This window comes from Cheilinus undulatus, linkage group 10 (assembly GCF_018320785.1).
Source record: "Cheilinus undulatus linkage group 10, ASM1832078v1, whole genome shotgun sequence".
Classification (NCBI taxonomy): Eukaryota; Metazoa; Chordata; class Actinopteri; order Labriformes; family Labridae; genus Cheilinus; species Cheilinus undulatus.
Window position 1 is genome coordinate 44,617,540 of NC_054874.1, and position 27,138 is coordinate 44,644,677.

At 36.9% G+C, this 27,138-nt stretch overlaps 2 protein-coding genes across 2 annotated transcripts; one reads left to right on the forward strand and one right to left on the reverse strand.

Moving 5' to 3' along the window:
• Nucleotides 1–5,989: 5,989 nt before the first annotated feature.
• Nucleotides 5,990–14,365, reverse strand: LOC121516050 (C-type lectin domain family 4 member M-like). Its single transcript, XM_041797103.1, has 6 exons — nt 14,351–14,365; nt 13,830–13,915; nt 12,065–12,487; nt 11,807–11,952; nt 8,899–9,008; nt 5,990–7,603 (listed from the first exon to the last, which is right to left on the reverse strand). Exons 2-6 carry the CDS (start codon nt 13,900–13,902, stop codon nt 7,465–7,467), a joined length of 891 nt encoding a protein of 296 aa, XP_041653037.1. The 5' UTR covers nt 13,903–13,915; nt 14,351–14,365; the 3' UTR covers nt 5,990–7,464.
• Nucleotides 14,366–16,910: 2,545 nt separating this feature from the next.
• LOC121516023 (CD209 antigen-like) lies at nt 16,911–26,648 on the forward strand. The gene is made up of 7 exons (XM_041797054.1): nt 16,911–17,178; nt 17,556–17,644; nt 18,027–18,128; nt 21,015–22,073; nt 22,168–22,310; nt 23,149–23,258; nt 26,131–26,648. The coding sequence occupies exons 2-7, from the start codon at nt 17,572–17,574 to the stop codon at nt 26,264–26,266; spliced, it is 1,623 nt and encodes a 540-aa protein (XP_041652988.1). The 5' UTR covers nt 16,911–17,178; nt 17,556–17,571; the 3' UTR covers nt 26,267–26,648.
• The last annotated feature ends 490 nt before the right edge of the window (nt 26,649–27,138 follow it).

Consider the following 27,138-nt stretch of genomic DNA (forward strand, 5'->3'; position numbering starts at 1 on the left):
TAAATCCTTGGGCGTGGGCTTCCTGGTAGTTCCAAAGTCGAGACTCAAATCTAAAGGTGACAGGGCCTTTTCCATCAGGGCCCTTTGACTTTGGAACGACCTGCCTGAGGAGATAAGGCATGCAGAATCATTGACATCTTTTAAATCACTTCTTAAAACTCATTTTATAGACTTGCTTTAATGTAATATCGTCGCCTTCTTATTTGGTTTTCATCTTCTCACAGATTCTTACCTATTTTAGCTCTCATCTTATTTCATTTCCTCTTAATCTTACCTTTACTCCCTGTCAACCTCATTTTATTTCCTTGCCCCTTGGCTGTTTTTAATCATTTCTGTCCTCCTCACTTTATTGCTCTTATGTCTTGTGTCCCTTTTATTTACCTTTGTTATATTTATCAATTTTAGTGCTTTTACAGTTTTAGAGCTTGTTTTATCTTGCTTTACTATCTGTTTTTGCCCCCTTTATTTACATTTTACTGCCTTTTCTCGTTTATCTTCTGTTTTGTTTTTACTCCTTTGTTTTTCTCTTTTAATTTCTCACGTTTTTTATTTTGTTCCTCCCGGTCTCAGTCTGTGCAGCTGGGTTTCTGCATTGCCTGGGTTCCTATTGGATCCCTATTGTTTTTATGGTACTTGATGTCAGTGTCTTGCCTGCATCCTGATGGTGTTCGTGATGTCTTGGTGTAGTTTGGTCTGATGTCTGCACTCTGATTGATGTCTGTGATGTCTAAGTTTGCTTGGCATCACATGTCGTCCAGGTTTTGATGTATTTTGATGTTGATGAATTATTTTCCCATCCATATCTTTGTTTACATTCTTTAAGTGTTTGAATTCTGCTGATGTTGTTTGCATGTCATGTTCTGTCTTCTTGTCCTTTGTTTGGGTTTGTTGCTTTGTTCTTCTATTTGCTTCTGCACATGTTAAAGTACTTTGTAAACCCATGTTTTAAAAGTGCTATACAAATAAAGTTATTATTATCAGTAGTATTTTTATATTATTATAATTACAGGAGTTTAATGACAGTTAAAGATCAGCTAGAGAAGAGGGTTGACAAAGTAAGAGGTGACCTGACTATAGAGAAGGACCAACTGCAGCGAAGGCACAACACCTTGAAACAAGAGAAAGATCAGCTACAGACAAACTATAACAGCATCCAGAACAATCTCAACAACCTGCAGAGAGAAAAGAATGGCTTACAGACTCAGTGTAACACCATGAGAAGAGAGATTAGTTACAGAGGAATAATACTGCACTGAAGAGTGAAAAGGACCAGTTGCAATGTCGGTACAGGACTCTGCAGAGGGAGAAAGATCAGCTGAGGACCGACTACAACAGTTTGACTCAAGTTAGAGATCAACTACAGCAGAAGGTCAATGCACTAGGCAAGATGTACTGATAGAAAGTCTGTATTGAGTAGGCTGGTGTTTATAAGCAGTCAGTGATGATTGGAGTCTCTCTTTTCTCTCATTATATAGACAAACCTTGTCCAGGAGGCTGGAGAAAGTTTGGTTGAAGTTGATTCTATGTTTCAACTCAAACTCATACCTGGTCTTCAAGCAGAGACTTCTGCATCTCCCAAGGAGGTCGTCTGGCAATCTTAAACAACAAGGATAAAATGGTAAGGAGGAAGAGAATGTGTTGTATCAGAGAATTAATAAAGCAAAGATGGTTTTGCAGGATACTTACAAAGCATGTACAGACTACATTGTATTTGCAAGAAAATTAATAGGCTTTTAAGTTATCAAGCAGGTTTCAAAGATCTTTTGCTTAATGAACCCATCAATCAAACTTTATTAATACAGTATAATTAACACATAATTAATCTAGCACAGAGTGCCTTGCACACAAAAATGACAATATTTGCAATGTATGTGTGAATTCTCAAGGTTGCACAGTTTTCAAACAGTGAAGATTTGACTCAAATAATTTTGCATGTTTCAGTTTAGTTGTTCTTGTTACATTAACAGATGTTTGTCTACAGGTTGCTGAGATCAGGCATTATTGCCTGGATCGGTCTGACTGACAGCACTTGTGAGGGGACCTGGAAGTGGGTGGATGGAACCATCGCCACAACTACGTAAGTTAGAGTGACCATACTTGATTGCTCCAAATAGGGATTCTTAAGTGCTATCCCAAACCCACCAAACTTTCTGATACCATAGAAAGAGCCGCAGTAGATAAAATAGCATCTCTCAAGATCCACCAAAATAAAAAATGTAAAACTATCACCAGTCAACAATACAAAAGGGTTGTTTTGAAGAGGTTGGTGACCTACTGTGGCACATTATTCAGGCCTATCAGCTTTTCAAATTTTTCAACATTACTATTACTATTAATATTCTTTTAATTATTAGTTAGTTATTAGGATTATTTGTTCATTCATTGGATAAGGGCACTCTGCATTATTTATAGAACCACATATCTGCTGCAATACATGAAAACAGTAACATCAAAGGGATCCAAACTTCATCCACAGAACATAAAATAATTCTTCAGGAGCCCCATTCATCCCTGCATGGATGCGTCTCTGTATTAAAATTAGGGCTTGGCAATTAATCAAAAGTTAGATTAAATCACAATATGGCCTGCTGCATTTTTCAAATTGCAGAAGGTGCAATATTTCTTTAACCTGAAATTTGTGTAAAATAACAGTTTAAAACTTTTTTTTTTGGCTGCAGAGATGTTATGCATTACAGATCATGCAATCTTCCACATGCATTTTTTTAGAATAGTCAAAAAAAAAAATCCTACTTTTTGTACGTCTTTCTTATTAAACAGGAGAACAACATAAAAATGATATCATCACAATTAAATATTTTTCACAGTTTTTCAGCTCTAGTTTGATCTAATATTGTGTTGGTCTTAATATAGAATGATTTATTGCATGTGTTTGTTGGTAAAAACATTATATAAGGAATTTAGGAAATAATTGTATATCAAATCGCAATTGCAGTATTATTTTCCCAAATTGTTCAGCCCTAATTAAAGTCATTTTCATCCTTATCCAACTACTCAGTCTATTGGTCCAAATCCACTTTCTTACCCCTCTGTATGGGCAAAAGGGATGTGGCAGCCCTGGCCTCACAGTTTCACCTTCCCACAGGTAATATTAGGTATCTAGGCATTAATATCTCCCCCAAGCTGTCAGAGCTGTTCAATCTAAATTACACACCATTATTGAGAACAGGGCTGCACGGCAGCACAGGGGTTAGCGCTGCTGCCTCATAGCAAGAAGGTCCCTGGTTTGCTTCCCAGCCAGGGTCTGTCTGTGTAGAGTTTTTATGTTCTCGCCAGGTACTCCGGCTTCCTCCCACCATCAAAAACATGCTCAGTAGGTCAACTGGTGACTCTAAAATTAGCCTTAGGTGTGAGTGTGAGCATGCCTGGTTGTCTCTATATGTCAGCTCTGCGATTGACTGGCACCCAGTCCAGGTCCTAATGACAGCTGGGATAGGCTCCAGCCCCCCTGCAACCCCCAACAGGACAAGCGATATAGAAAATGGATGGATTGATGTTCATATCAGTACAAGTGGACTTAAACTGCTGGACCAATCTATCATTTTACTATCAGAACGAATCTCAACAATTAAAATGTCTAGTCTCCCAAAAACTAACTACTTATTTTCTATGATCCCTATCCCCCACTAGGGGGCCTAGAAGCACCAAATTTTGAGTTTTACTATTAATCAAATCAGTTGAAATATTTAAAGAGATGGCTTAACCCCACAGAATCTGAATCACACTGCACAGAGACAGACCAGACCCTTTGCAATAATATCCCTCCATCAGACCTTCCATTTATTAGTAAATCAATCGAACATCAAACCTGCATTCAGATATATAAGTATCCTCAGCTCTGACAGCTTGGTGGAGAACCCTCTAAATGACTAACTCCACAGCTGAACCATCAGCCTGCTCACTAATTTAGAAAAACCCAGACATCACCATCAACAACAACAACACTCTGAACTTTACAACCTGGAAGGACAAAGGGCTCACTCATCTTCATCATTTCATCCAAGACTCCAAGGTTGTCAGTTTTCAGCACCACATCCAGCATTTTGGCATCCAGGACAATCAGTATCTCAAGTACATGCAGTTAAAATCTACCATCCTTGGGAAACATAAGAACATACTCAACAGTCATCCAAAATCCCACCCAGTTTCTTATCTTGTTATAAAAGATTACTCTCCAGAATATACAGCTACCTCAGACACCTCAATTTTTCTCCCCTCCTCTAAATGGGAACAGGACTGATCCATCTGCTCTAATGTCAATTTCTGGTGACCCAGGGCTTCTGGTTACACTTTAAGTCAGGAACAACATGTCTCACATGGACTAGTTAATTTCTCTGGTATCTTACTCGTCAGGTTCTGGGAGCCTGGGCAGTTCAACAGCTTCTACAAAGACCAGGACTGTGGAGCGATTATGTAGGGTGGAAAAGTTGGAGAGTGAAATGATTATGATTGCTCTATTACTCGGGTGTGTGTGTGTGAAAAACCCCTGTAATACACAGTTAAGCTGTTCTGTATTTACACATCTCTGTATATAAATCTCACATTCTAGATTACAGATGTAAAAACTGTATGTGTGCTTTCCTGATTCAAAACAAGAAAATCTTGATGCAGTGATCTGTTATAAATCTCAAATATTGTACGTGTGGTTGATGAATGCTGCTCGATGATACAGAATCAGATTTTGCATTCATTGTCTGATACTGGACTATGCTGTGGCCTTTGGTAGAGCTTTAATGGGCAACTTGCCTTCTTTTTAATGAAACGGAATACATGTCAACGAGTGTGTATTAAAACCTGTGAAACTGTTAAACTGGTACAACAAAATGTCTGTTATCTTTCAATAAAAACATCATTTCTTATTGAGTGCAAAGGACTGTGCTTGTGTTTACATTTTCATCAGTTACAATTAATTAATCAACAATAAATAAAAATCTGAAACAAACCCTAAACCCTGTATCTTAGGTAAAAAAAAAAAAAAAAGACATGGGGTCTTCATTTATGTCTTTACTTCACAACTGATTGTTAGATCTTTTAATAGTGTTATATAATGCACTATATGGACAAGGGCATTTGGCCACACCTGTTAATTTTTGAACTCAGGTGTTTCAATCAGACATGTTGCCACAGGTGTATAAAATTAAGCACCTAGCCATGCAGTCTCCATTTGGAAACATCTGTGATCCTAAATGGGTCGTTGTGAAGATCTCACTGACTTCAAGTTGTGATGGATGCCACCTTTGCTGAAAGACGGTTTGTAAAATCTTCTCCTTGTTGGATATTCCACAGTCAACTTTTAGTGATTTTACCACAAAGTGGGTGCATTTAGGAACAACAGCAACTCAGCCAAGAAGCAGAAGACCGGGGTGAGCAACTGTTAAGGTGCATGGTGTATAAAGGTCACCAACGCTCTGCTGATGCCATAGCTAAGAGTTCTGAACTTCCACTGGTATTAATGTAAGCACAAAAACTGTGGTGAGAGCTTCATGGAATGGGTTTCCATGAAATGAAAAAAAAATAATAAAGATCCATTAACATTAAGGAAAAAACCCTCAAAATTCTCAGGCCTAAAGAGTCATTAACTACAAGAAAATATATATATATATATATATATATATATATATATATATTTTTTTTTTTTTTTTCCCCCATTAAAAGATGTAAATGTACATGAACCAAAGCATAGATTTTTTTGAGGCTATAAAGTAAAAAAAAAAAGAAAAAAAGAAAGAAAAAGCCACTGTTTTCAGTTTGGTTCCTTGTTATTTTTTTTTTTATTTTACATTGTTGTGAATTTTTAATTTTAAACACTTGTTCTTTTTCAGTTTAAAGTATGAAATTTCATACTTTTTAAACTTGGAAATTTTAAGTTTTTTGTAAGTGTACAAAAAATATATTATATATTTTATATTATATTATATTATATTAAGAATGCATTAAAATGTTTAAGCAGGCAGTCTCTTACACTCAAACAGAAATTGGACATTTTTATTGAGAGATACAGACATTTCTCAGTACCTGCATCATGTAATCATCAACATTTCTTACAGTAAATTAATAAAACAAATACAAATGATATATGCATATGCCCTGTTAGGATAATTCATGAACATACATTTATTCATACGTATTCAAAACTATCAAACAGAGGGTCATTTCAGGATCAGGACTAGTCATTAAATGTAAATTCTGATTCTGTAAAATCAAGCTACTGTGTCGTTCACCTGAGCTAACACCAACCAATATTTGACATTAACAGCACTGGATAAAGGTTTACTTGTTTGAATAAGGAAAGCAAATTTCTCTGTCATAAAACTAGAATGTGACCATTTTAATATAGATGTGTTAATATGGAGTGGGTTAGGGGAGATTTTGGTATTTTTGAAGTTTGGTTTTATGAGGTACTTGGTGTTAACAGTGCAATTAGTCTCCAAGGATTTCAGAAAGCAGTGCCCATTTAAACAGGATGCCCTTGAGGAAACTAGGCTAAACAGGCGGGTACAGTTGCTCCGCATGTTTTAGGTGAATTGGGCTGAAAAAAAAAAGCTGGCTCAATTGTACGCGCTATCAAACATTTTGAAAGCATTTCATTTTTCACCAAGAAACCCTCAGTGTTTAGCACTATTTTCAGTGTGAACTTACCTTAATGAGCCATTTAGAGTAAACGGAAAGAAAGAGAGAGAGAGATACATTTTAGTGGAGATTGGTTAGCAGGGGAGATCCCAAGTTACCTGGTGGAGTAAACTGTGTGTCCACGAGAGCTGCAGTTGTCATGAGTGGGACTTTGTAACATTCCTTCAGGACATTTCTGATCGAAGATAGCGGCTCACAGATGCCTCAGACTGCATCACTCCCCATTCAGAGTTCCCTGCCTCACTAAAGCCGGTGTTTTACGGACTTTCTTCAACTTTCTGAGTATAAACTGGCAAAACTAATCCAGAACAGAAGAGCTGACTGGAAATTTGTCCGATTACTAGACAAGCTGCAGTTAGCATATTTTTACCCATTAAAAAAAGTATCAGAAGTTGAAGTGAAAAACTGAGCTTGAACAACTAGTTTGAGCTTGCTTTTTCTCTGATGAAGCCCACAGATGCAAACAGCTGCTCAGATACGCTGAGGAGGAAGAACACGTAGCCAGTAGACGAAGCTCACTGTACAAAATAGTGCCAAACACAGAGGCTCTCTGTGTGAAAAATGAAATCATTCCAAAGGTTACAATACAGTGTACAATTGAGCCAGCTTTGTTTTTAGGCCCATTTTTTCATAAAATAGTTAAATTAAGCAGAGCAGCTTTATCCGTCTGTGGTGCTGTATACTCTACCTTCATCAAACACGTCCTGTTTAAAGGGGCAACGCTCACTGAAATCACTGGAGGCTAATGGCCCATCTATCGCCAAGTACATCATACAAACTGACCTCAAAACACTGAAATGTCCCTTTAAGTGTAAGTTACAGGAATTTTTCACAGATGCAGATTTGCTCAGTAGAACAACTATCATCATTCCAATGTCCATTGTTTGAATTCTGTGTAAATTCTACACAGTCCTGGCCTCCTCCCCAGCTGTTTGGCTGTCCGGACCCCCAGAATCTGATGAGTAAGGTATCAGAGAAACAAACATTTAATCATCTTTATGTTAGACATTTTGTTCCTGACTGAAAGTGTAACTGGAAGGATTGATTAGAGTAAAAGTCTCATGTGCATAAGTATACAAAGACTTCAGGTCACTATTATAAGCTATGAACACCTCTCATACTGTAAGACATGCAGAATTGAACTTCTGCTTAAGTCAATGTCTCTGCACACACTTGTTTCCATGGTCCACTGTTGTCTGTGTTTCCACTGGGGTCTAAAGTCCAGAAGGATTATGCAAATGAGGCATCCTTAGACAGCCAGGGTTCAAAAAGGCAAATAAGTCAGTCTGATTATGTGCTATCAGATCCTTTACTACAAAAGACTTAGATTTAAAGACCTAATATTCAACACACCAATTTTAATTGTGACACATCCTTAGCAAACTGTAATCATAATTTTATTTTAATTGTATTTTTTTATTAGCATTTTTTAACATTTTAACCACTTTTGGATGTATTGAGATGAAGGCTCTTTGTTGGGGGAATTCATCCATCTCTCTAAAATGTAAGAGTTACAGCAGAACTGTTTGGCAAGGAATCTATTCAGATTAGAAAAATATCTTAAACTTATTTTCAAGTCTCCTGCACAGTCAGAAGGGAGTTTATCCTTGCTGTAAACTGACATATCTCTGATCACTTTAATGGTTCTTCAGGCTGAAAAAGAACAAATGTTCATCTTACCTTTACTTCTCTAACTCTAATCTTAAACTCCAGTGCTGGGGCCTGCTGAACCTTAAATATCTTTGGGTGTGTTGTTGAAATGATGACTGGTTTGAGTGGCTGTACTAGTCAATGACTCGTCATGATCTTGAACAGCACTTTTAGTCCATAAGCACATCACCTCCTGAATCAGCAGATTACTGTTTTCAGTTAAGTATGAGCAAAGTTGTTGAAGAAATGCATTAATATGCCAACACACTTACTGTACTGTTAATGAAGAATTCAAACCAACAGAGAAATTAGTATAGAAATGTTCTACAATTAACATAGTTATTTCCATGTGGCCTGTCTTCATAAAAACACAATGTAGATTTTTTTTTTATGTCAAGAAAACTAAACGTAGCCCAGAAACACAGATTTGATTAGATCTTTATGGACTCTGTAGAATTTGATCCTGATGTTTATTTGTTATACCACATAATGCAGATAAAGCCACGATGTGACATTATTAAAAAGTTCATTTAAAATTAAATTTAATGATGATAACTTAAGGAATCTCAATATTTTATCTGTCTGGTAGTAAAAACTTACGTAGTTGTGGCGGTGGATCCATCCACCCACTTCCAGGTCCCCTCTTTAACGCTGTCAGTCAGACCAATCCAGGCTTCCACTCCTGATCCCAGCAACCCGTTGACAAATGTCTGTTAATGTGAACAAAAATGATACAGCTGAAACATGCAGATTTAGTGTTGGCAGACAGATAATGTTTATAAACTGTGAAGCACCTATAGATCATACATACATTTCATATATTTTCTTTTATGTTATTTTATATATCATATATATATATATATGATTGATTGATTGATTAGATCATTTAGAAAAAAAACAGATTTAAGCACAAACAACCTTTAAATTTGTGATGTTTATGTGAATATGTGTCTGTGCTTATCTGCTCCACCATCCATTTATAAATCACTCTGAAACTCTACTTTAAACTGCATCTCAGACTGATCAGACCTGCTGTTTAGCACACTTGAATTAGAAACAGGCCTTTCATGCGCCGTTGTAAATAGTAACACATTGAGGACTCTTACGCTAAAAGTTTAGCCCCAAAAACTGTAAATCATCTGGTCACTGCCTGCAGCATCTCAAGGTCTGATTCAGAAAGCATGTAGTGCTGATGATATTCAGTCACATACGCCCAGTTTGCTATTTTTTGCATCTGAATGTGGAGGGAAGCTGTCTTCACATTTTCTGTGCAGAGATGAGCTCATATAACAAGTTTAGGAGAAGGTTTTCAAATTTATGCCAGATTCGTGCCAGATTAAAAAAAAAGTTTTACTGTCTAAAACAGTGATGTCACTGACGGTACATTCAGAAAAACATAATGACTGGGCCACTTTGATATACCTCATCTTTAATGCATTAAAGTTAGTAAAGCCAGTCTGGTGTAGGATAAGATATGCTAAGTGATTGAAAATGTTTACAGGTTTGTTAACAGCTGACGAGAAAAATGGCCAACCATTTTCAAAGATTTTTGGGTAACCAGATTTCACATGAGCCCTGGTCATTGGCCTCAGCTACCACTATCACAGCTGGTGCAACACCTCAAGGCTCTTTTATACTCCACGTCAGGGGTCATATCAAGAACATCTGCACAAGGGCCAGATTCAGTCTTGACAGAAACTCTGGGGGCTGGACTTTCACATAAGCAAAAATAAAAAAATATTTTCATCTGAATAACATATTTTTTAATTAGTATTTTCTTTCAAAACGGGGTACATTTTAGTCATTACCAGTGAGATCTATCCCTATTATCTGTAATGCAGCAGGCCACAAGGAGACAAGCCTGACAACAGAACTGGCTGGGCCCCTGAAAACCCAGAGAATGGGCCCTCAATGATAGTGATTTAGCATGAGCATTAATCTATTTTTTACACTTTTGACCATTTTTGACACCTTTTTTGTTTTTTACCAATTTTTGCAAGATTTAAACCCCTCTTAAACCACTTTTCCTACATGTTTTACACACTCTTCTATCCATTTTTGCACCTTTTTAACCCCTTTTTATGACTTTTTTTTCAACAATTGTTTTAACTTTTAAATCAACATTTGTCACTTTTCACCCATTTTGCCACTCTAATCTTTGTTTTTTTTTTTTTTAATTTTCCTGCCTATTATTCTCTATGGAAGAGTATTGGGGCCACTGAAAAAAAAACATTTTGAGACGAAAATTTTTTTTTCACTTGTGAGAAAAAAGTCAGAATTCTGAGATTAAAGTCAGAATTCTGAGAAAAAAGTCAGAATTCTGAGATTAAACTCAGAATTCTGACTTTAATCTCAGAATTCTGACTTTTTTCTAACACGTGAAAAAAAAAATTTGTGTCAAATTTTTATTTTTTCTCAGTGGCCCTAATACTCTTCCGTAAATTCTCCTTGTGTGCTACTCTCTAACATCTTTTCACTACTTTCACTACCAGGCCATATTTTTTGCACTTTTAACCCATTTTTGATACTTTTTGCCACTTTAACCCATTTTTTCAATTCTTTAGCCCATTTTAAGCCACTTTTCCTGCATGTTTATCCTCTTTTTGCCACTCTTCTATCCATTTTTGCCACTTTTCTTCTATTTTTATCACTTTCTAACCCATTTTCATTTTTTGCACTGTTTTTGCCATTTTTAACTTTTGCCCATTTTTTACTCTTTAAACATTTTTTGCCACATTTTAATCTCTTTCACCATTTCTTCTGCCAATTCTTGTCCCTTTGTGCCACTCCACAACCCATTTTGCCATTTACCACCCATTATTTTTGTAACACTTTTGCCAACCTTACCCCTTTTTTTAAATATCTAATAAGTAATGACTGAAAAGTGCATTTCAGTAAAATCAGATCAAATGTTAAGTTGTTCTGAAACTATTTTAACATTAATTGTTTGTGGGATGGATTTAACAGCTGCAGACATTTAAAGCCGAAGGATACTCTTAAAACCACAACATCTTCTTTCCTCCTTTTCGAAATTTAGTGATTTTTCAGGGGCCGGTCAGGAAACTTTGGGGGGCCTGATATGGTCCTCGGGCCGCCAGTTGATGATCAGTGCTCTAAGTTTAAAATGCATACGGACAGAGCTTTCTGTCAATACTCTGCACTTATTTAGTCTGTTTTACTCCCATTCTTTCAAAGCTTACAGATACTGACCAACTTTAGCAATACCACCACATATCATGGGGGCTGTGCAAGTGCAAATAAATGCCCATCATTATTTAACTTAGCATAACCAGTGTGGAAATCCCTGGTCTAAACAAAACTTCCATTACAAAAATAGCCAATTTGTCTAGATATAAAAATTTTCACAAATAATTGATTAAATTTAAGGCTCAAGCAAACACATTTAACATAGGAGAGGTTGTTTTAAATTAAAAGAATTTAAAGCACAAAAGTTCAATGTAATTCCTTTATCTCTCAGATGCATTATTACCCTGTCTTTGTTTCATACCATTTTGTCATCATTGTTTAAGATTGCCAGGCGACCTCCTAGTGATATACAAAAGTCTCTGCTTAAGGACCAGCTTCTTGATCCAGGAGAAACATAGATACAGGTGCAGGTACCGAACTTGTTCCACTTTGCCGGACAGTGCTTGTCTATAAATCAAGAAAACAGGGGGACACCAAGAGTCACAAAAATACTATAAACACAAACCCACTGTAAACTGAATTGATTAAATATTATTAAGTTAACTATGACATAACTTACCTAGTGCATTGACCTTCTGCTGTAACTGATCTCTAACTTCAGTCAAGTTGTAGTTGGTCCTCAGCTGATCTTTCTCCCTCTGCAGAGTATTAAATTGGCTTTGCAAGTTGTCTTTGCTTCTTTGCAACTGGTCCTTTTCACTCTTCAGCGCAGCATTACTCCTCTGTAACTCATCTCTGTTTGTGCTCATGGTGTTAAACTGAGTCTGTAGGTCATTCTTTTCTCTCTGCAGGTTGTTGAGATTTCTCTGAACACTGCTATAGTTTGTCTGTAGCTGATCTCTCTCTTGTTTTAAGGTGTTGTAGCTTTGCTGCAGCTGCTCTTTGTCTTTTGTCACGTTACTCAATGTGGCCTCTAACTGTTCTCCAGAGCTGTGAGCAGTCTGAATCAGGTCTTCTGACATCGAATTGATGAACATGTAATCTGTGAAAGAAAAAAGATGTTCTTGAGATGACTGAACTTTAGAGTATTCCTCATGTTTGATTGGGTTTCCTCTCCTCTTCATGTTTTTCATCTACACATCTCAGACAGCAGCTACAGAACAGAAGCATTATGTTTTGGGGTTGTCTGTCTTTTCTTCTGTATGTCTGGGCTGTTGTGAATGTGATGTCTCAAGAATGCTTTAAAGAATTTTCTTCTCACTGCACAAATGTCCCCTCTGACTCAAGGTTAAACTGAGGTACAAGTTCACGGTGAAAAGCCAGCCCTCCTCATTAGCCACCACTGTAACGTCACTTTACTGGTGAACTCAGTACTTAGCAATGAACTTTAACTTTCATACCTCACAGAGGCATGTGACTGCCAGGCAAAGGTTTACTTTTACATTCTCTTAAACATGAGCTCAATATGGACTTTTACATCCAAGGACATGGTGGGAGTTGATAGATTTAGAAATGTATTTTTGAGTGACAAGAGAAATACTTACAGTAGAGAAACTGTCCTACGTTTGCAGCAAAAAGGAGCGTGCACATTAATCCAAGACACACAAAGACACTTTTAGAGGGGGGCTTTTGTCCTTGAAGAAAGGAGGATAAATAATAATGTGGTCATCACATTGAGACTGAGGTCAGAAATTAACTCAGAAGATTTTTTCAATGACATTAAATGGATGCTATTTTGGCCTGATAGGTGAGCCGTAGTTTTACTACTGTTGTGGCAGCAGCTGGATTCTGCTCATCATAATACATTAGCATATTCACATGCTGCTACCATCATTATTGATGTTACAGCCTTATTCTACAGTATGGGAGATATGTTTATGTCCATCACAGCCACAAATTTTTCTTCCATTTGTTGTTGTGTTTTTTCTCTTGTCACTCCCTCTGGATCCCCTCTTCTCTTGTCTTGATTTCCCCTACCTCAGAAAATAAATCTATTAAACTGATGGGGTTTTTTTTTTATACATTTCAAGGTACAGAAAAATTGCAACTTCTGTGGTTTGTAAATTGCAGGAGGCTATATTGCAATTTAACCATTCCTGCAATTGATTGCCCAGCCCAGCTGCAGGCATTTACAGACTTAGACCTGTAGACTTGAATTTAATAATTTCCTTTTTACATGTGAATTAAATGAACTGATTTATTCATAATTTTAAAAATTAATACTTTGGTAGCACAGATTTATATTCTATATAGAAAAAAAAGTTTAAAAAGTGTAAGATTGTTCTCAAATTTATCAGTAGGTTTTCTCATAGACATAATTAAGACATTAAAAAGAAATTCTCATTTAATATTTGTATTTTTCCATCTTGTTTTCAGATTCATACCTCTTGTGTCAAGGCTATACATGGTGAGGTTCTTCCTCATATGTACGCTGTCATCTATCTCCATTAGATCCATTCTGGTAATGGTCCTACTGAGAATAAAATGATGAAAACTTACTGAAAAGTTTAAAAAAAATAGCTTTGAAATTATTTATTTTCATACTGAAAACACAAGAACTCTAAAGCTTGGATTTTAAAAACATCTGTATTTGAATGTTTGATGAAAGCTTTTTTTTTTTTTTTTTTTGGATGCCTTCATTTTAACTTATAAATATAGTCTTAATTAAGATGTAATTTTACACAAAATACCCAGAAAAATGAACACATTTTGCTGGTCAAGTAACGTGGTCCAGTCATAAAAAATTAAGACCAAAACAAAGTTTAAAAAATGTGGTTGGACACTGCAAAATAACAAAAAAATATTCTCAAGGTCCATTAAAACAGCAGATATTATTCTGTCTAAAACTGGAATGAAACTAACCAAAGTTCTGGTTGAATGTCTACGTTTCTAAATGTGCACTTACCTCGGAGTCAAAAGGATAGAAAGAAGTGAATATCACTGACTGTGTCCATATAAAAGTGCTGCAATCACTGGTTACAATCTGCAGAGATATTTAGCATGCAGATAACAGGACACTCCTTTTGTCCATGTCATCAGATGTTTGTCTTAAATTAACCCTGGCTGATCAAAATATAAGTCCTTACAGATGCACTTTATTCACATGCTGAGTTCCAGATTTTAGGTAATATTTGGCCAAAGTTTAATCAAAGAAGTGGGAATTTTCACCAGTTATTACTGGACTTTCTGTCCGTAAGGCTCCAGTCTTCTATCTTCTGCAGTTTCTGTTCCTTTTTTATACAAATTACCCTCCTACTGATGTCAAACAAAACAGTGTCCAAGTTATGGGAAAAAAGTATAAGGTGTTAGTCAAGCTCAAAATATAAAAATGTATGCAGAAGTCATCAAGCATGTATTCAGATCATCCAACCCTGACTTTTTCCTAGGCTGTCTGCAAAGTGATGGTGTTTTGTTGATTTATGCTACCTATCCCAATGTGCTACTTTGAGTTTTGGCACATACATCAATGGTTAGCATTAAAGTTGGACTCTGCTATTGTTAAATGCTGCGGTAGAAATTTTGTAGACAAAGCAGCAGAAATCGTCAGAACACCATCAGTCTTTAAGAATTCCTGCCCTTTAGAACAGCAACCGGATATTTGTTTTAGACAACCATATGTGACCTATAACCTGTTACCCTGTTATTACAGCCTGATTGATACATTTTACACTTGACAAGACCTTGGAAATGACCGCGGGCAGACATTCTTCTATTTAACTTTGTGAAAGTTATCTAAACAAACATGGTAAATGGATTTGAGCTTGTCTAGTCATCATCAAAGTCATGTTAAGTCATCAAGTCAAGCTAATCTCGTTCGTATGCTGGGGTTAAGTGTCTTGCCCAATTATACATCGACATGTGAATGCTGGAATCAAACACACAACCTTGCGATTTGTGAGACAAGGACTCTACCTACTGAGCCACAGTCACCATTATAGAAACTTTGAGCTTGTCCTTGTACATGTGTATAACGCCCAAGTTTAACACATTAACAGTAACAGCACTTAGCTTCACTTTAGCACCATTTATAAGCTAGGCCATTAGCTTAGCAGCCTACAACAGCCAAATACCATCATCCACTGAAAACACCAACGACTCATCCAAACAAAAAACTAAGCTGTGCTAACCAGACGTGCCTTTAAAACTCCACATTTCAAATGAAAACTGAGCCTTACCAGTACTGTCCCATATGAGTTCTCATTAACTGATGATCTCAACTGTAACCTACGCTAAAACAGTAAAATCCAACTATCTAGGTGTCTTTGGAGTAGTTTCGATGAAAGATCTGCAGCTAAAGGCTTCTGCTGCTACCTAGATTGGCCAGGGAGTGAGACTAAGACTTTAGCTATCAGCCCAAACAATACATCTTTCTGCATGACATGACTGTGTTGAAGACAGTTCCAGTTCATCAGAGAATTGGACCAGGACCATCTTCATCCCAGCCGCTGCATCAGTGTTTACTGCTCAGCTAGCTAAGTTCCCTTTGTTTCAGCTTCTTTATTACCTACAGCAATGACTTATTCAAAATCTTTCCATACCATCTTTTTCCCTGCATTGTTTCAGTGTCTCTAAAGTCCTCCAGAGATGGACTTTGTTTGATGTCATTCAAGCTGATCACATGAATTTTCACCACCTAAATGAGCCATGTGCTGACTATGTACAACAACAGGAAGACAAGACAAGAAGCTACACTCACATTTTTGTTCTCCTTCTATTAATGAAGTCATCATTTAAAACCTGCATTCTGTATTTACTCACAGCACTTTATTACTACAGTGAGCCAGTTTACAGCAACAACAACTGCTTCATGACAGCTATGGTAACTCTCAAAGGTCAAATTTAAAATCCCTGTTAGTTTGTATTAATACCAGAGCAGAGAAGATGAGCCTGCTGATAAAGAAACTGGTGCCTGGAGACATGCTCAGGTTGAATTTTATGGAAGAAGACGGCTTCAGCTAGCTGGTGTTTGTCAAGCTGGAGTTAAAGCAGAGCACAGTTAGCCAGCTAACTAAAGCTATGATAGTGGAACAGATGCATGAGGAAAGAGCGTCTCGTCCATAAAAGCTGAAGACTCATGGACTGTCTTGTTCATACTATTGATGTTTCTTTATAAGGTCAATAAACCTCAGTTACACTTTAATCTTTTATTTCATTCATAACTGGAACTTGAAATGAGCAGCACACCACGGAAAACATAGTGGGCCACCAACAGATCCATGAGTAATGGAATAGTTGTTTTTCATGGTAAATAGGATTCACAAGGACATATTAAAAAGGTTGTGTTAATACTTGAGTGCTACAACTAGTATAAAATCCCATCTCTAATTTGAGGCATAACCTCATACCTTTTTTATGTAACCCTGTTAGCATTCCTCTTGACCTCAGTAGGGAGGTGATTTTTGGAGAAGAAGAAGAGAAACCACAGAGGATGTAGGACTGGAGCCGTACACACACAAACCTCTTTGTGATAACTGGTGAACTCCCAGTTCCTTTTTAGAATAGTTTTGGCCAAACATTACCGGTAAATCTAAGAGTGAGCATGTGAATAAAATACATCTTGAAGGACTTTTGTTTTGACCAAACAGAGTTCAATTTTAGAAAAACATCTGATGACATGGGCAAAAGGAGCTTCCTGTCATCTGTACAATAAAAATCTCTGCAGATTGTGATCAATCATTGCAGCACCATTATATGAACGCATCAAAGTGACACTCGCTTCTGCTCAACTCCAGGGTAAGTGCACATTTAGAGACTTTTTCAGTCATTAATAACTAAATATTCAACGAAAGCTTTAGCTCATTTCAATTCAGTTTTGGCCATAATACTATCTGCAATATCATTGGTTCTTTTATACTTGAATGACTGTGAGAAAGCTTCTTTTCTGTGGTGTGCAAATCACCTGTGTGATTGTTGCAGTTGTCTTAATTTATGCAAATATTCCTCACTATTTTACCGGCATAGAATGGTTAATTTTGCAGGACTTCTGAGTGAATGTTACAACTTACTTGACACACTGTTTTCGATGTTAAATTGAAGAATACAAAAAGAAAGGTTGGATCAAACATCAAAATACTTTAAAGTTAAAGTTTCTGTTCTCACCTGTAAAATAGAGGGACCGTTATCAGAATGGATCCGATGGAGATCGATGACAGTGTACATATGAGGAAGAGCCTCACCAAAGATGGCCTTGTCACCAAAGGTAAAGTATGAGCCTGTAACACACTACAAGATAGAAGAATAAAAATAATGGGGAAGCAGGAAGAGATAAGAGGGGGATGCAGAAAGACAAACAAGAGAAACAACAAAACAACAAATAGAAAACAAATTTATTGTAATCATGGCCACAAACGTACCTCCCATACTGTAGAATAAGGCTATAACATCAATAATGATGGTAGCAAAATGTGAATATGCTAATGTATTATGATGAGTAGAATCCAGCTGCTGCCCACAACAGTAGTAAAACTACGGCTCACCTATCAGGCCAAAATAGCATCCATTTAATGTGACTGAAAATATCTTTTGTGTTCATTTCTGACCTCAGTCACAATGTGATGACCACATTATTATTTATCCTCCAGTTGATCTTCAAGGAAGAAAGCCTCCCTCTAGAAGTGCCTCTGTGTGTCTCGGATTAATGTGCACACTCCTTTTTGCTGCAAACATGGGACAGTTTCTCTACTGTAAGTATTTCAGTCATCACTAAAAAAATACATTTCTGAATCTAGCAACTCCCACCATGTTCTTGGATGTAGAAGTCCATATAGAGCTCATGTTTCAGATAATGAAAAAGTAAAACTTTGCCTGGCAGTCGCATGCTTTTGTGAGGTATGAAAGTTAAAGTTTATTGAAAGTACTGAGTTCCCCAGTAAAGTGACGTTACAGTGGTGGCTAATGAGGAGGACAGGGCTGGCTTTTCCCCGTGAACTTTTACTTCAGTTTTACCTCGAGTCAGAGGGGACATTTGTGCAGTGAGAAGAAAATTCTTTAAAGTGTGGGTATTATGCCTTTTTTTCAAGGCTTTACACCATCTCTGATACCCACATAGTAGCTTCACATGGTTTACAGCTCAAAACACTCATCATGTTTCTCACACACACACTGGTTTGTGAGAAACATGATGAAAAACCCTTATTTTAACCTCCGTCTAAAATGCTTCATTTTCGCTGCTGTCTCTTTAACCCCCCCTCCCATGAACCTGCTTTCCTCTGACTGGCCGATTTTACATAGGCTGACTCAATGTTTTGTGTCCGCCCCCTCCAATGTGGCTATATTGCTATGCTAGCACTTGTAAACTTTGAATGAACCGGTCCGACTGAGTAAAATATGGTGAAATTTGATATACGTCTGTACGTGTAAGACACAGAGTCTGACCCTGATAGTTTGGAAAGAGAGAGGGGGAAGAAAACCAGCAGCAGTGAAGGATAGAGCAGGACTTATCTGTTTGGTAAGTGTTTAATTACTGTGTTCCTAAATGGCTTTGATAATGGTGGACTTATCCCTCACCGCATTTAGCAGTGTATTTATTCATCTCTGTTCATCTTGTGGGGGCAGTTTGTTCCGCTTTGCCGGCAGCACGGATGAACCAGTCAGGAGATCCTATTGCTATGACCTCATCAGTTCGCTCCATCAAAATCTCAGGAAGATATCAGAGAGATTCCCAACAAACTGTTTTCATCAGTTTACACCGTAGACTGTAGAAAGAATTGGACCAACCCTGTGTGACGTCAGTCGTCTGCTTACAGTAGGCGGACTCGAACGGCTTTTGTAGCCAATCCGTGGAGGCTTCCATATTGAAATCGCGGTCTCAACCGAACTTTGGATCAACCTAACAGCCCGCCCACTAAGCGTGACTTCCTGTCAGCCTGCTAGCTAGCATTCCAGTTGACAGAAACGGAGCCTCTTCCTGCCGAGCTATCTGTCAATCAAATGAGACGCACCAATCAGCTTTCATCCTAAATATAATCCAAACGATTGTGGTACAAAAAAATTCACCCCCTGTACAGTGGGAGCACAGTAAGACACTAGCTAATGAGACATGTTTGGTGTTGGTTTGGTTTCATTTTTTACGACTGGAGGTTGCTGCTTGGTTTACACTCTAATTCCAAGATTACTGCAACATACATTTATCTTGCGGTTTGAAAATTTGCACATGTGAAGTATGGACAACCAACATTGTGACTTTACATTTTTATTTTAAAAATCGTAAAAGTATAACACCCCCTCCTTAAAGCGTTCTTGAGACGTCACATATATATGGACAAGGATTAGGGACACTGATGAAGCTGTAAAAAGACTTTGGACAAGTGGAGAATAAAAAGTCGAAATTTTGAGAATAAAGTTGAAACACAGTTTCGAATGATGACATATAATTCGAAACTTGCTATTATAAACAGCAGATCTTAGACACTCTTTGTTAAGGGCTAAAGAGAAAGAATCTCTTGGTTTTTAAATCCAATAATGAGGTTTAGTTTCACATATTCATCAATATAAAGCAGAAGGCATCTAGTAGAGACAGTCACAATCTGTTGTTTGTTACTGTCTCAAATACTCATACATCAACAGGGACATAACAGTTCTCGTGTCTCTCTCCCTGTCCGATCACCTGTAGAGACACACAGGTGATAGAGTCAACCCTGATACGTAATGGGAGGGTGAAAGAATATTGATCACTTGTTTATTGATCACGGACAGTTTGCTGCAAATGATGAAATGTTTAGAAAAAAAGCAAAAAAGGAACACCTTGACGCGTGTTGTCCATTGGAAACTCTAGTTAACAGTATTGTGTACGATACATAAAGAAAATGCACCTGCAAAATGCAACGTACATGATGTACATTACATTTTTGTATGGAATTTAGAAATAAATAAAAATCAACGTATGTTTTCATTGCTGCTTTCATAAGGCACCTCCATGCTTCTGTTCAGAAATGTCAATGTCAAATGTAAATTTGTCTACATTGATGTTGTTTATCCTACCATAACAAACACTGATCAATAAATGAGTAATCAATCTCCCTTCGCTCTCCCAATAGTGAGGTTGAGCATGTCACCTGTTAGTCTCTACAGGTGATCAGACAGAGAGGAAGAGGACAAGAGACGAAAGCTGTAACGTCTCTTCTGTTAATGTATGAGTATTTAAGACAATAACAGAGAATCGTGACTGTCTCTACTAAATGCCTTATGCCTGATATCAATGAATATGTGAAACTATACCTTATCATTGGATTAAACAACAAAGGTTCTTTCTCTTTAGAAGTTAAACACACAGTATCTAAGATCTGCTGTTGGTAAAAGCAAGTTTCTACTTTTTTCACGTTATTTAAACTTTAATCTCCACTTGCCCAAAATGAGTTTCTCCTTTGAAGGTGTCACTAATTCTCTTCTGTGAATTCACAACAGCCCAGACATACAGATGAAGAGACAGACAACCCCAAAACACAATCCTTCCACTCCTCCTCTGCCTGGGGTGTGTAGATGAAAGAACATGAAGAGGAGAGGAAACCCAATCAAAGATGAGGAATACTCTAAAATCCAATCATCTCAAAAACATTTTTTTTCTTTCACAGATTACATGTTCATCGGTCCCATGTCAGAAGACCGGATTCAGACTGCTAACAGCTCTGGAGAACAGTTAGAGGCCGCATTGACAAAAGTCAAAGAGCAGCTGCAGCAAAGCTACAAGACATTAAAACAAGAGAAAGATCAGCTACAGACTAACTACACAAATTTGACTCAGAGTAAAAATAAACTTGAGAACAGATACCAATCACTGTCCAAGGACAAAGATGCTTTGCAACTCTGTTGTAATACTACGCAGAGGGACAAGGATCAGCTACAAACAAACTGTAACAGTGTTCAGAGCAATCTCAACAACCTGCAGAGAGAAAAGAATGACTTACAGACTCAGTTTAACACCATGAGAACAAACAGAGATCAGTTACAGAGGAGTAATGCTGCACTGAAGAGTGAAAAGGACCAGTTGCAAAGCCAGTACAATACTCTGCAGAGGGAGAAAGATCAGCTGAGGAGTGATTACACTAGTTTGGGAACTGTTAAAGATCAGCTAGAGAAGAAGGTTGAAAAAGTAAGAGTTGACCTGACTAAAGAGAAAGACCAACTGCAGCAAAGCTACAACACCATAAAACAAGAGAAAGATCAGCTACAAACAAACTGTAACAGTGTTCAGAGCAATCTCAACAACCTGCAGAGAGAAAAGAATGACTTACAGACTCAGTGTAACACCATGAGAACAAACAGAGATCAGTTACAGAGGAGTAATGCTGCACTGAAGAGTGGAAAAGACCAGTTGCAAAGCCAGTACAATACTCTGCAGGGGGAGAAAGATCAGCTACAAACAAACTATAACAGTGTTCAGAGGAATCTCAACAACCTGCAGAGAGAAAAGAATGACTTACAGACTCAGTGTAACACCATGAGAACAAACAGAGATCAGTTACAGAGGAGTAATGCTGCACTGAAGAGTGAAAAGGACCAGTTGCAAAGAAGCAAAGACAGCTTGCAAAGCCAATTTAATACTCTGCAGAGGGAGAAAGATCAGCTGAGGACCAACTACAACAATTTGACTGAAGTTAGAGATCAGTTACAGCAGAGAGTCATTGCACTAGGTAAGATGTTACTGATAAAAAGTCTGTATAGAGTATGGTGGTGTTTATATGCAGTCAGTGATGATTGGAGTCTCTCTTTTCTCTCATTACATAGCCAAACCTTGTCAAGGATGCTGGCTAAAGTTTGGTAGCAGTAGTTTCTATGTTTCAACTCAAAGACGTTCCTGGTCTTCAAGCAGAGACTTCTGCATCTCCAAAGGAGGTCGTCTGGCAATCTTAAACAACAGGAATAAAATGGTAAGGAGGAAGAAAATGTGTTGGATCGGGGAATTAATAAAGCAAAGATGGTTTTGCAGGATCCTTACAAAGCATGCACAGCACCGCATTCCACATTATTATGCAAACAACATTTTTCTCTCATTTTCCTAAATATTAATGCAAATGACAGTCAGAATATTTTTCAAGTCATCAGCCGTTAAAGCATAATTCAGATGTTTTTGAACTAACTTCATAATGATAACCGTTATTTTTTTAGAAATAAAAACCTCAAAATGAACTGTTGTAGAGGTGGGAAAAAAATTGATTCTGAGATGCATCATGATGTAGAGGTGGAAGATTCTGAATCGATTTACTAATGTCCAATAATCGATAATCGATAATAATTTAAATATTTAGTACTGTGGAATCGCAGGAACAGAAAGGTGGAACTCTGACACACAGCGTGTAACAGCAAGATTTGGATTACCAGTAATTTGTCTGTGAAAAAGGACATTTTAATGTCTTTAATTTCAGATGTGTTACAGGGAAAGGATGCTGCCACCTTTTGGTCCAGAGCAGTTGTAAATTTCCAGATTACACACATCTTCCTTTACAAGATAGTGGAAATTTAATTTATCTCTTTTTTTCTAAACACAAATGTAATGTTTTTATTATGTTAGACACAGTGAGAACAGAAATGTAAAAAAAAAATCCTTAAAATTGATTAAGAATCGAATCGTAGCCCTAAGAATCTTGATGGAATCGAATCATGAGGTGCCTAAAGATTCCCACCTCTGTTGTGTATATTTCAAACAGTGAAGATTTGACTTAAATCATTTTGCATGTTTCAGTGTTGTCATCCTTGTTACATTAACAGACGTTTATCAACGGGTTGATGGGACCAGGTTCACAAGCCTGGATCGGTCTGACTGACAGTGCTAGTGAAGGGACCTGGAAGTGGGTGGATGGGTCCAGAGTCACAGCTACGTAAGTTTTTACAGACAAACCACACAAACTTACATCTTGTCGGATCAGGACACTTAGCAGAACATCCCAAGAGATTCCTGAACTCTTCATCATAGATGTTTATTAAAATGAATCATGTTAACTTGTAATATCTTGTCTCTTTAGCTTCATGACATAGACAAAGCACAGGAAATAAAAATCAGATTCTACATAAATCATGAAAATCTTATCAAATCTATGTTTATAGGCAAAGTAATATTTATCTACATATATAAAAAGATTTTAACATTTTTATTGACAGGGCCACATGGCTGCACAGTTGTTTTCTACTATATTTTGTGCTGTGCACATGCTTTCATTGTACAGTACAGATGTAGCAACATTTTAAACTGTGGTTTCAGTATGAGTATTTCAACTTTAACCAATCAACCAGGTCTGTTTATTCAGGAGGTGATGCACTGACAGACTCATTTTGTGCAGTGGCCAAGGTTTTTATAGCTGACTAAAACTAACTTAGTTACTAAAAAAAAATGTAAAAATCACCCCAATTAACTGAAAATAAATAGAAACTAAGTTTTTAAAAGAAGGAAGGAAATCAAACTAAAACTGAATTGTGTGCTCAGAAAGCTGACTAAAATAAAGTAAAATTAGAGGAAACATGTCCTTAGTTTTAGTTTTTGGCAGCAGCTGACTGAGTAACTTGACCACCAAAGCCTAGGGAGGATAAAATGCTCTGATTTAATTGGAGACTCAGTGGTAGTTTTAGCTCTTGAGTTGTATTCAAACATCAGCTTTGAATGCAACTGAAAAGTGTAGAGTGGCCTAATTAATGTGTTTTTAATACTTATGTGGTTTACCTTTCCAGGCCCTTTTGGGTCTCGCCCCCAACAAGGATCTAAAAAACTAAAACTAATAAAAATGAAATTACAATGAAGCATTTTTGCAAAATAACAACTAAACAACCAGTCAGTAAAGACAAAAAACTAAACTGAAATTGAAAACAAACAATAAAAGTAAAATGAATGAAAATCCAAAACTATCATGACCCTGGCAGAGAAGAGAGTCCTTATTTATCAAACTTGTGTAGCAGCTGCACAGATTTGGATGTAGAAATAATCTTGTGAAAAGGTACGTATGTGATTTACGAAACAGGCGTGTCTGGCCAATCACGGTGTACACAGGGTTTTTAAATAGGGCAGCTGAATAGAATCATTTAATTTACACACTGCTAGATATTCACAGTAAAGCCGACTTTTCCTCCAGAGTTAACAACATGGAGTTACAAGATACAGCAAAAATACCTGCTCCATTTTTATGGATTCAGGCTCCATGTCAGAGAGGCAAGGGAAATTAAATATTGGTTGTTTTCAGCCTCCAAAGTGACATTAAAGTGAATTAGAAACATTTCATGTGGAAGGAAATCACTGCTGTTGTTAACAGTGTTGTTGAGGATAACCAAAGTCCAGCTGATATTTGAATATTTAGTTTAGACATCCATGATATTTAACTTATATATCATATTATTATAGTTCTTTACAGTTTAGAATGTAATGTGAATGTATGTACATGGCTCAGACCTGGAGTGGGATTTAAGCGTATCGCTCACATACAGATTGATAAATGGCGATCTGTGCCTGAAAATGACAGTACACCCAAATTCCGTGTTTCATAAATTCAGACCATGGGCGTTACCATTAGTGTTGTCCTGTTTGAACATGGTTCATGGGGGTTTTAAAGCTTATATATATATATATATATATATTTTTTTTTTTACTTATGTATTTAGCACATTTAAAAAAGCACAGTCAGATAAAATGACCTTTCCAGGAAAGTTTCTTATCAATCAAGATCCCTAAAAATCTTGTCCATGTGATCTGAGTAATTTTGTTCTTTATCAGTATATATTTTTATTAATTGTGAGTTAGATTTTTTTCTTCCCATCATATCATATCAATCATAAAATTGATTTTTTTCACATTTAAAGCCAGTTTCTTAGTTTGAAACTATTTAGAATACAATAGAAGGCCATTGTTGACTTCCTTGATGAGAACAGATAAATCTTTGTTTGAGATAAGTAAATTTGTGTCATCTGCAAATGATAATGGACAAACTGTATTAGATACCAATTTAATATCGTTTATGTAGATAAGGAACAAAAGAGGTCCTAAAATTGAACCTTGTGGTACCCCACACTGTATCATAGCTTTAGTCTACGTTCACACTGCAGTCAAAAGTGACCCAAATCAGAATTTTTTTGCTCACATTTGACTCATATCTGATTTTTTTCTGACTGTTGAATCTGACCTTTTCGAATCAGAATCAGGCCACTTTCATATGTGGTTCTTAATCAGATACGTGTAGGATCTTTTGGAAGTTGACTGCAGTGTGAACAGCCAAACAGAAAAATCAGATCTGAGAAAAAGATCAGAATTGAGCGTTAAGGCCTGCAGTGTGAACGTAGCCTTAGATTCCACACCATTAATCCTGGCATACTGGTGTCTATCATTTACATAATTTTTGAGCCACAATATTATCATCAAACCCATACCTGTACAATTTTGCAATTAAAATATCATGATTAACAGTATCTTCAAGTGCAGTCTGGATCTTATCGATGTAAAAGAGCCATGTAAGCAGAGTGATTCTTCAGAAACCCATACTGGTGTTCACACAAAATATTATTCATGTTCAAATGTCCAATGTTGCCTTTTTGCACTAGTTTTTCTAAAATTTTTGATCAACATGAATAAAAGTAGCCTGAGGTCTCCACTTAGCATGACTGTATTTGTATGGACATGATTGTTTTACACTTACCAGGGCTTCTGGTCTCACTTTAGGTCAGGAATGTGTCTCACATAGGACTAGTTAATTTCTCTGATATCTTACTCATCAGATTCTGGGGTGAAGGGCAGCCCAACAACTTCAAAGAACAGGACTGTGGACAATTTATGTACGGTGGACAAATTGGAGAGTGGAATGATTTTGATTGTTCTTTTATTCATGTGTTTGTGTGTGAAAAAAACATGTAATACACAGTTAAGCTGTTCTGTATTTACACATCTCTGATATAAACATCACATTCTAGATTACAGATGTAAAAAATTGTATGTGTTTACTTTCTTGAGTCAAAACAAGGAAATCTGATTCAATCTTGATGCAGTGATCTGTTATAAATCTCAAATATTGTACATTTTGTTGATGAGTGCTGCTTGATGATACAGAATCAGATTTTGCATTCATTGTCTGATACTGGACTATGCTGTGGCCTTTGGTAAAGCTTTAATGGGCAAATTGCCTTCTTTTTAATGAAACTGAATACACGTCAATTAATGTGTGTATTAAAACCTGTGAAACTGTTAAACTGGTACAACAAAATGTCTGTTATCTTTCAATAAAAAGAGTCATTTCTTATTGAGTGCAAAGGACTGTGCTTGTGTTTACTTTTTCATCAGTTACAATTAATTAATCAACAATAAATAAAAATCTGAAACAAACCCTAAACCCTGTATCTTAGGTTAAAAAAGACATGGGGTCTACAATTATGTCTTTACTTCACAACTGATTGTTAGATCTTTTAATAATGTTATATAATGCACTATATGGACAAGGGTATTTGGCCACACCTGTTAATTTTTGAACTCAGGTGTTTCAATCAGACATGTTGCCACAGGTGTATAAAATTAAGCACCTAGCCATGCAGTCTCCATTTGGAAACATCTGTGATCCTAAATGGGTCGTTCTGAAGATCTCACTGACTTCAAGCTGTGATGGATGCCACCTTTGCTGAAAGACGGTTTGCAAAATCTTCTCCTTGTTGGATATTCCACAGTCAACTTTTAGTGATTTTACCACAAAGTGGGTGCATTTAGGAACAACAGCAACCCAGCCAAGAAGCAGAAGA

Bases quoted from the DNA above. Each gene is read 5' to 3' on its own strand.
- LOC121516050 (XM_041797103.1), bottom strand. From the start codon at position 13,902: ATGGATCTAATGGAGATAGATGACAGCGTACATATGAGGAAGAACCTC. The intron at 12,488-13,829 runs GTATGAATCTGA...TTTCTTTCACAG, and splicing joins GTATAGCCTTGACACAAGAG to ATTACATGTTCATCAATTCG. The intron at 7,604-8,898 runs GTAAGTTTTTAC...CTTACTCATCAG, and splicing joins GGATCCACCGCCACAACTAC to ATTCTGGGGGTCCGGACAGC.
- LOC121516023 (XM_041797054.1), top strand. From the start codon at position 17,572: ATGGATCCGATGGAGATCGATGACAGTGTACATATGAGGAAGAGCCTC. The intron at 17,645-18,026 runs GTAAAGTATGAG...TTTATCCTCCAG, and splicing joins AGATGGCCTTGTCACCAAAG to TTGATCTTCAAGGAAGAAAG. The intron at 22,074-22,167 runs GTAAGATGTTAC...CTCATTACATAG, and splicing joins GCAGAGAGTCATTGCACTAG to CCAAACCTTGTCAAGGATGC.